Below are 9,442 nucleotides of genomic sequence, written 5' to 3'. Positions count from 1 at the left end.
AATTCAATCATTCCATACAAATTCAGAAAACAGAATTTAAATTCAGTCGTCTGCTGGAACAAATCTCATCACTTTCAATCTAAGTGATTTACACAAACACAAGATCTCAAGTCAAGACTTTAGAAACCTTTTCAAGTCATCAAATGAAAATAATAATAAAATAAAAATAAAAACTATATGTAATGTGTGAGCTCTTTGTGATAAACATTGGCACTTTTGTAGTGTAATTCAGTGGAGTGACATTTGGATAGTAAAGATAAACAGGTCAATTTTTTAGTCAAAATAATTGAGTTTATTTCTTGAATATTTGGTTATTCAATGTTATTCAGAAACATATATGAATAGATAGAAGCTTACACTGTTTCCCTATAGTTTTTCATATAATATTGCCTTGATACTCTGGCTCATTTCTGTCATGGCTAAAAAATTGTGAATTCTTTGTGAGGTGAACGGATGTCGCTGGTTGTGTCATAGTTAAATGTCAAACCACATTCTAATACACACGCTCACTCTCTCACACACAGAGGACCACCTGACAGGACTTGCAAACACACAGACTTACACACACAGAATCATACAGACACACATGCACACAAACACACATTTCATGGTCTCTTTTCTCGTAATCACACTCATTCTCACACTCACTCATGTCGGCCCACATGCCCACCCTCAGCCCTGAATCCACAGTGACACAGGAAGCCAAAGGGTGACCCACTTCTACCAGAGCTTTTATTCTGTTTGGTTGTTGCACAGATGTCAGTGAGTGCAGTGGAAATACACGCATACACACAACCATAGCAGCATAGACTACTGACCTGAATGAATTACAAAGATCTGACATATACAGAAGAACAGTTTTCTTTTTTCTAAATTGCATTTCAGACAAATATTATACAAAATCTGGCATACATGTATAAAGAATTTAATTCCAAAAAGATGTGTATCATTTGAAAAAGGTGACACCATCTAACCCAAAACTTTATGGAATATCATTTAAATTGTTTGGCATCTTATCTACAAATTTGGCTACAAAATGCAAATATCTTGTGGGATGTGAACATCTGTATTTTGGAAATATTCATAGAATTGCAGGTGGAAATGTTGTTTAATGAATTTAAGGTGGCAATTGTTACTCAAAATACATTCATAGCACTTTGGAATGGAATCATTTGTAAAGAAATAAAAGCAAATTAAGACTAACAACAACAGCAATGGCAAACCAGCTGCCTTTCTGTTTCACAGTAGACAAATGTAGGCTGAATTCAGTATAATGCTTAGAGGCGACTGTTAGTTTCAAACCATTCAACTTTGGCTTACATTGTGCTTCTGATAATACACGTCATATACAACAGAATCAAGAAAACACAGGACTCTAAAGCGCTGCGTATACTATGTGACATTAGAAGTAGTTCATGACTATTCACATAAAAATCCAAACCCGTATAAATCCCATTTCACTGCTGCTGGACAAAAAAGACAAATCTGTACATTTGTCAGGAATGAAGAGAAGAATGAAGGGTAATGAAACTCACTCTTAAAGTAAGGACAGCGGTGTCCTCCATGACTGACAGCAGCGTTTCCATGACAGCATAAAGACGAGGATAGTATGATGTAATAGGAGTCCTACGGTAATGTATGCATGCTTCAACAATAAGACGGCATTCTAAAAATGCATATAGAAATATGTACAGTAATGCATAAGGATTAATACAGATACAGAATTTGGCACACATACTGCCTCTTGTATATGTGGCACTCATCCCGTTGCCCTGTATTAGAGGTCAGGGTGTCCTTGTACCTTGTTGTGTTAGACTGTACTGTGAAGCTCAGTACATTCTGACAGCAACAATCACAGCAAAACACTGAATCTGAGACAGTTTTCAGTAGGGCGATTAATCAATCATTCAGTCTATCAAATGGAAAACATAATGACAAATGCCCATCACAAGTTACCAGAACCCAAAGTGATGTCTTAAAATTGTTTACTTAGTCTGACCAGCAGCCCAAAAACACCCCAAATATTCATTTTATAATGATATGAAACGGAGAAAAGCAAGCATATCTTATTTGTGAAGCGATAACCAGCAAATGTTAAGCATATGATAAATGACTAAAATAATTAATCGATTATCAAAACTAGAATGATAGATGAATTTTGTCTAATCGATTAATCAACTATTCAGCAACAATTTCCGCACTAGTTTTCACTGTATTTACTTCAGCCAGACTCAGTGCAAAATGTAATTAATGCCTTTCACCCCATGTTCACAGTGCAGCAAAATGGATAAGAAGTTGATTACACCCATTCAAAGCTTCCCAGTTCTCTACTCCTTTTATTTGAAAGACTACAGGAATAAACGTCTCAAAAACGATGCTTGAAGAACGGTTGTATCCATTGTTGAGGTAAACTCTGAACTAATGCCATTTACTTTTTTCTGTTTATTTTCAGTGAATGCTACCTAATCAGTGCTTGCTAGACCGCAGCTGCACGACATCACTACATAGATGCTGTTGGAGCCTCTCGCACCTAACATGGATTCTGCGAGTGGCTCAGATAGATTTATTGCTGTAGGTGGTTTGCAGCTCTTTGAGGGTGAGATAGCCGGTTTTACACGGCTCCACAGGCATCGAGGAAGACCTGCACATGGCGCCGCCCGCAGGCCAGGCTACATAACTACCACTGGGCGCTGCCGCAGGTACCTCCGGCCCTTGGTTATCTGGCTGTACCTGGGGTGGACCGGGAGGGTGAGAGGGGGGCGGAGGGGAGGAGGAGGGGGAGGGGGGCGGAGGGAAGGAGGGGGGACACATCCGGGACGGGAGGTGGAGAGGGAGGATGAGAAGAGGAGAGCCATGGCGATCGCCATCCACGTCCGCGTCTGTTCCCTCTCCCTCGCCCGCTTCGTCTTCCATTCCGATCCCAAAGCCGGAGTCGGGGCTCTGCGGCTCGCTCTTGCGCTCGCCTCCGGGGCGCCGCAGGCACTCGTAGGGCAGGGAGCCGGCGAGGGCGGGGCAGAGGGAGAGGTGGAGGTGTGGATTGCGGAAATCGTCCTGATAGGTGAAGTAGACGGGGCTGGCGTCGATTCGCAGCGGGTCGCTGCCGGGGCAGCTGGAGTAGAAGTAGCCCAGGTTGGAGAAGCCGGACGAAGCGGAGGAGGCGGAGCGGTGCATGACGCCGCCGCCGGCGTCCGAGTCGGCGGAGGGGCAGCGGCCGGGGTGAAAGTGAAGCAGGGTGCTGGTGGAGGAGGAGGAGGGAGAGGTGGAGGGGACCGCATCCCAGGCATCAAACACCTGCACCGGGGAGATTTGGTCGCGCGGCTGGGCCGTGAAGAAGGATCCTGAGGCTGACTGAGGATTCAGCCATTTCTAGAGAGAGAGAGAGAGAGAGAGAGAGAGGAAGAGGAAGAGGAAGATAATGAGCAGATAGGGATGACCTGAATTAGAAAATGTACCTAAAAGATGACAGAACTTTAGATTGTGAATAAACTGGGTGTTACTGAGTGTTTCTGTGTATATGTGAGGGCAAATGTGGCGTGTAAATGTTTTCTCACATAGGAGTTTCAGAAGGTACGATGGTTTGTGTGTGTGTGTGTGTGTGTGCGTGTGCATGTGTGTGTGTTTGTCAGTCTTGCCTGGAATACCAAGCAACAGACAAACCACACCAAGAGGCCTTAGCTGGTGACTAATGTTTCTCTACTGGTTTCTACCAGTTGGTTTCTGCAACCTGGTTTAGTTTGTGGGCACACCTCTCCTTTTACTGGTAGTAGATATAAATATAGCTCCCCCACCCATTCCCCCAACCCCCAAGTGTGTGTGTGTGTGTGTGAGACATTAAATACAGCAATAAGTAATAAGTAACAAGCAATTAAAATATGAAAATTAAAGTTAAAGAGATAGTTCTATAACTAAACTCATAGTTCACAGTTCATAGTGCCTTGTGCTGACCTAAGATGGTACGTACATTTAGCAGCATTATGTTGCCTGTGTGTTTAAATAGTTAATGAAATGTTTGTGGTAACACTTGTGGTCATATGCAGTTTATGAAACGCCTGTGGTAAAACGCTCAGAGCTAGTAATATGTCATAGTAAAATGCAGGTATGCTGGATAAGGACATTGTAGATTTACCTTGATGTCTCCTCCGTGCACAGAGTGGAGAGTGTGGAAGTATTCCGAAGGGTTCGGCACCGGCTTCCCCTTCAAGAGCCTGCAACACAGGGTCAGTTGAAAAACAGTGGTTCCAACAAGTGACACATATACAGTACATGCCCACACACACACACACAAAACCTATACTCACCCTCTGTTGGAGCAACCTCTGAGAAGGACCAGCAATATACCTATGAGGAGAGTGGAGAGGGATATTCCACCCAACATGAACCATGATGTCCGGTCTAGAAGCGGCACTGAAACACAGAAGAACAGCAAGACAATTAAAAAATGTCATTAGAAAGGGCAAATAATATAATTTGGATGGAGAGCTTGTGAAATTGTGATCATCAAGTGTCTCATTTGTGATTACTACAGCAGAATAACATGGAGCTAATATCACCATTCATTTTTCTGACCCACGATACGTATTGTCGCATTGCGATGTATTGAATTTTCTATATATATCGTCCCATCCCTACAAGACTGATTTAGAGGTGTTACCTTGATCCTCCGGGGCGCTTGCTCTCTCCCAGGACGCCGTGGGACTCCAGTCGCTCCAGTGGGTGCTATGATAACTGTCTGGGGGCCTGACTCTCACCCTGACCTGGTAGAGCCCTGCCTTCCTTCCCGAGGCTATTCTTATCTCTTGTTTTTCCGTGGACAAAGTTGTGGCCTCCTGACGTGAGATAAAAACCCTGAGATTTACAGGAGCCCGTTGCAGCAGGTCAGAAAAATGATCATTTGCATATACTTTACATATAGAGATATATAGATCCATACATATACTAATACACAACAGCACAGACAGACAAGTTCAAACGCATAGACATATAGATGGACAGACACATACACATACACATACACAGACACGTACACACACACCTTCCATTTCTGGTGATTCTGTTTGAACTGAACTTGAAATTCAAAGGAGGTGAAAAAGTAAGAGTGAGGGCTGCCTGGACTCCAGGATATCCAGGTCTGATTGGCACTGGCGCTGACATTCGCAACACTAGGAGGGTGCATTTTAACTGTCATAACATGCATGCATGCACACACACGCACACACACACACACACACACACACACACACACACACACACAGAGAGAAAAGATCAAATGCATTTAATTCATTCCTGATCTATAAAAAAGTAGCTACTTCACAAACTATTTCTGTGCCATCCTGCTTGGAAAACGATAACATAACAGGCAATACAGCTGTAGTGTCGGTTGCTACAAAAATCAGAAAATTCACATTCACACATTGTACAAAAAAATTGCATTACAGCTCAACTGAGCAAATCTCAAGAATTAGCATCTCATTTTTCCCCTCCATTTTTGATGTTTCCAAGTGCTGTATAACAAATTATGTGAGAACTTCACTGTGCGTTGCTTCTCAACAACAACTAAAAAGAAAGTTGTGGAAAAAGGTAAAAGCCACTCACTGTGATTGCATGGCTTATAGTTTGTAAGGTTCTCCACCATTGTGCCGTTACACTCCACATGGATTCTGGGCATTACCTCAGAACAGCTGAATTTCTGGAGGGACAGAGTCAAGCCATCAAACAAACAGGACAAAGACAGTATTGCCCAAGTAGAGGCATTTCTGCAGCAGCTTGGGAGCAAGATGTTCAATATTGTCACAGATTTCTTTCTTTAGAATTTGCATTATCTTCCTGTTAAAAGTTTGACCATGATAGCTAATAATAGCGTAAAATGAGTATTGTCCCACAAATCTAAATTTCATTAATTCCAAGTGGGCAGGAGATGTTACAGAGGAATCCATCCTACGTTTAGGCCTTGACACCAATGAGTTATGTTAGAGACTTACTTTATTTTCAAAGACAACACTGCAGCCTTGAAAAGAACTTCCCAGTTGTTTCAGCTTGCACCCTTGCCTAGATAAAAAAAGAACAGTATGTGCTGTAATTCTGACCAAAGTGTTTTTTTTTCATTTTATGGAAAACTACAAAAAAAAAAAGGAGCAAATATTTTCCATCCACTACATTTTAGTAGAATATGATGCTGAGCAGTAGCCACTATAATATCTCAAACTTACTCTATGAGGCCAGTCCAGGCTTTCTTCTGTCCAAAGATCCAGCAGTCCACAGCGGGGTCGACCTGGGAGCTGCTCCAGGTACAGCTGACGTTGTTGACAAAGTCATTTAGACAGGAGAGTCCTTGAGTGGCACAGACATAACAACGGGGAAAAGAGAGAGATTAGGATGGTGTTTTATTATCAGTGTCACTGGACAAGCTGTCCTTCATGTAGGACATTCAATAGCAAAACAGACAGTACAGTGATCTCCACAAGTATTTGCACAGTAATTATAAGGTTAAAGGGCAAACTGTCAACTTCAATTTTAGGGGATTCAATTATTTTTTCACATCGGATCAACAGTACATTTTGTTCATGGTTGACCCATTTCAGAGTCCCAAAGGCTTACAGACAGATTAAGATTACATTCAATTAAGTTGTTTTTATATGTAGTTTAATATTTTTCATCTGCAACGATTTCTAAAAGCATGTTATGACTTATATTGGCATTGCTGATATGGCTGAAAATGCCCCATGTGCACTTTAATCCCACAGACGCTGTCAATTCACATCTAAAATAATGAAAGTATGAAGCCAAAACAACAAAAAAAGTGTGTTCCTGTGCATATACAAATGGAGCTCACTGTATGTGTAAAGACAAATTGAGAATAAGACAGACAGAAGGATGAGCTCCATGGTAAAGCAGTCAACCACTGTAGAGCAGTCCTTCCATTGACGGGCAGTGTACTGTGTGTGGTGGCTGGGAAAAAGGGGAAAAGCCGACTGGAACAGAGAAGAAAAAAAAAAAAAAATCTTGCCCCTTATCATGGTTCATTGCTTGTTGCTTGTTGTTTGCACTCACTATGAAGTTCTACTCTCAATGAATATTGCTAAAATATTAAGGATTTATGATGTTATTTTGTCAGTGAAGGACCTATAGGCTTTAATTATCCACTTTTTGGAATCAAACTCCTCATATGCAGCCCTACTTCTGCTTACAAGTCTGAAGTCACTATTACTTCAAACTCTCAAGGTACACTCTGCATACATCCCACCCATGATAGACATACACACAAAATGATTTTAGTGTGATCGTGGCACAGTAACATTAACAGCATCACCCTGTAGAGACTGTTTATTAACATGAGCTGATTGAAACCATAATAAAATGATACCTTGCAAGCTCCTATGAGAGTGGGCTGGATGCACTGAGAAGAGAACCACCAGGTATATGGACCACAGGGTCGCCATGGTAACGGCTACCATATGACTGTAAACAGAGAGGATCAGCACATACGTTACATCAGAATCATCACAGTCATTACTGTTGCTCAGTACATTTACATAAGAATTTCACTTGCGACCTCAGCAAGAAACCTCACGACAGACACAGATAGACAGCCAATCACAATTTGCAGTACTTATACCTCAGTAAGAATGTGTCTAAAAAAAAATGTTTTTAAACTACATTTTTAAATTACATAACCCATCTTTCCTTGAACTGAATCCCTGTCTTGTGTTTCATTATCATTCTGTACCTCTACTTAACATCTCATTTTTCCGAAAGAGAGACAGAACCATTTCTCAGCCCACTGTCAACCCTCACCATCTTTATGTTGCATGCTGCTGAGAGTGAGAAAACCATACAAGGTCCACACTCAGCAACCTGACATCTCATTCTGAGCGGGCAGCAGCTCGCAGTGCCAAGTGAAACCGGATTGCAAAAACTGACACCTGCCCTGTGCTCTGTGCTGTGGTGAACCGAGAATAATGTCAACTTTGTGTTACAGTTACTTCTTCCTATTGCCCGTATTGCTAATGGGTGTCATTCTTAATTGAAACTAGTGTGACTGACTTCATGTTTCACATTCATGCATGCCTGCTCACAAAGTTTTGCCTATAGTTGTAATGGCTGATAGAATAGAATAGAATAGAATAGAGAAACAAATCCTGAAACATATTAGGGCAGTGAGACACAGTGGCTGACTCTGATTAAATGGCCTTTGTGCAAAGAAGAGGGGCTTTTTATGAAGTGTCACAAATGTCATTTGTGTCATCACTTGTTGCTGGTTTTCCATCAAGGTCTGAAAATAACTTCTATCAGGAAGTGCAGATATGTCACTATACAGTAATTCATACACACGTTAGAACCGCAACCGACGGGGCAATGACACAGAGAGGACAGAAAAGAAGCAGTGGGAAAACAAAAGCATTTGTTTCGAGGAGAGCCTTCTTGCTGACAACAGCAGACCAATGGAAAGGAAACTTATAGAGTAAATGCAGTTCTTCTTCAAGGCTGTGGCACACCAGCGATAGGAGCCAGTGCCACAAGACAAAGTTAAACCTTATACCGTGTTAGGAGGGGCACATTTTACTACATGAATATATAAAGGCTCTTATTTTGTTAAAAGAAATTAGAAAACAAGTGCATAAAATACTGATTTTATGACCAAAAAAAAACAAAAAACAAAAGAATCCTTCCACTTAAAGTAGCTGTCACTTTGTACAATATGTTTGAAATAGAGTTTGAAATAACAATGCTTTGGATTTGGTTTACAGAATGAGACTGAATACAGACACTCTACCTGGACAGCGCTGGTCAGTAAGGGTGGAAGAGAATCCCAGAGAGAAAACACATTCTGCTGGTCACTCTTGCTCCTGGACTGACGAATGTAGAAGATTCTCTCTCCTTTTCTTCTCTCTCTCTCTTTCCTCTATTCACTATCTCACTCTGTTGCACAATCGCCCTCTCTCATTCTCTCTCTCTCTGTCTCTTTCTCACTCACTCGCTTCTCACTCGCACACACTCATCCATCATTCTCCTCATTCTCCTCCCTCCCTCTCTTGATTGAAGTGCCCAGTGACATTTTCCGCCGGTAACCGCAGCCTCTCTCTGAGGCCGTCGCGAGCAGGAAACCTCGCAAGGCACTGAGCGATAGTGAGAGAGAGCGAGAGAGAGACAGAGAGAGAGAGAGAGAGGGAGAGAGAGAGAGAGAGAGGATGGGTGGTTACTCTACTCTAGAGCGCCTCTCTCAACACTACTCAACACTAAAAGCCAAACAGCTACCTGGGCCCCATCTAGTTTTAAGGTAAAAAAAAAAAAAATAATTGTGTTGAAAAGAAAGAAATACAAAGCACACCACATCCTGTTTCAATCACAACATAAGTGGGTAGTATAAAGAGAAACATCGCACGATGTCCTCTGAAGTGGTTTATGTCAATGAAACTCAGCTAAAACAGAAGATTAAAGTGGCTAA

General features: G+C 41.8%; 1 protein-coding gene across 2 annotated transcripts; it reads right to left on the bottom strand.

Annotated features, from left to right (window-relative positions):
* Nucleotides 1-714: 714 nt before the first annotated feature.
* Nucleotides 715-8,937, bottom strand: il2rb (interleukin 2 receptor, beta). Of its 2 annotated transcripts, none has more exons than XM_071906389.2 (10): nt 8,771-8,937; nt 7,361-7,455; nt 6,207-6,327; nt 5,979-6,045; nt 5,593-5,686; nt 5,033-5,178; nt 4,652-4,826; nt 4,299-4,404; nt 4,127-4,205; nt 715-3,366 (listed from the first exon to the last, which is right to left on the bottom strand). In XM_071906389.2, the coding sequence occupies exons 2-10, from the start codon at nt 7,449-7,451 to the stop codon at nt 2,554-2,556; spliced, it is 1,692 nt and encodes a 563-aa protein (XP_071762490.2). In that variant the 5' UTR covers nt 7,452-7,455; nt 8,771-8,937; the 3' UTR covers nt 715-2,553. The 2 variants fall into 2 exon arrangements, with proteins under 2 accessions (XP_071762490.2, XP_071762491.2); XM_071906390.2 differs by lacking the exon at nt 8,771-8,937 and adding an exon at nt 7,672-7,775.
* Nucleotides 8,938-9,442: the final 505 nt, after the last annotated feature.

The sequence above is a fragment of the Centroberyx gerrardi genome, chromosome 7 (assembly GCF_048128805.1).
Source record: "Centroberyx gerrardi isolate f3 chromosome 7, fCenGer3.hap1.cur.20231027, whole genome shotgun sequence".
NCBI lineage: Eukaryota > Metazoa > Chordata > Actinopteri > Beryciformes > Berycidae > Centroberyx > Centroberyx gerrardi.
The sequence above is the reverse complement of the archived record's forward strand: the minus strand, read 5'-3'. Positions and strand labels throughout refer to the sequence as shown.

What these genes read in the sequence shown, in the direction of transcription:
- il2rb (XM_071906389.2), bottom strand. Translation starts at nt 7,451, where the DNA reads ATGGTAGCCGTTACCATGGCGACCCTGTGGTCCATATACCTGGTGGTT. An exon ending in CTCTCATAGGAGCTTGCAAG is followed by an intron (nt 6,328 to 7,360) that starts GTATCATTTTAT and finishes GTGCCACTCAAG; the next exon opens with GACTCTCCTGTCTAAATGAC. An exon ending in AAGCGCCCCGGAGGATCAAG is followed by an intron (nt 4,405 to 4,651) that starts GTAACACCTCTA and finishes TCTGTGTTTCAG; the next exon opens with TGCCGCTTCTAGACCGGACA.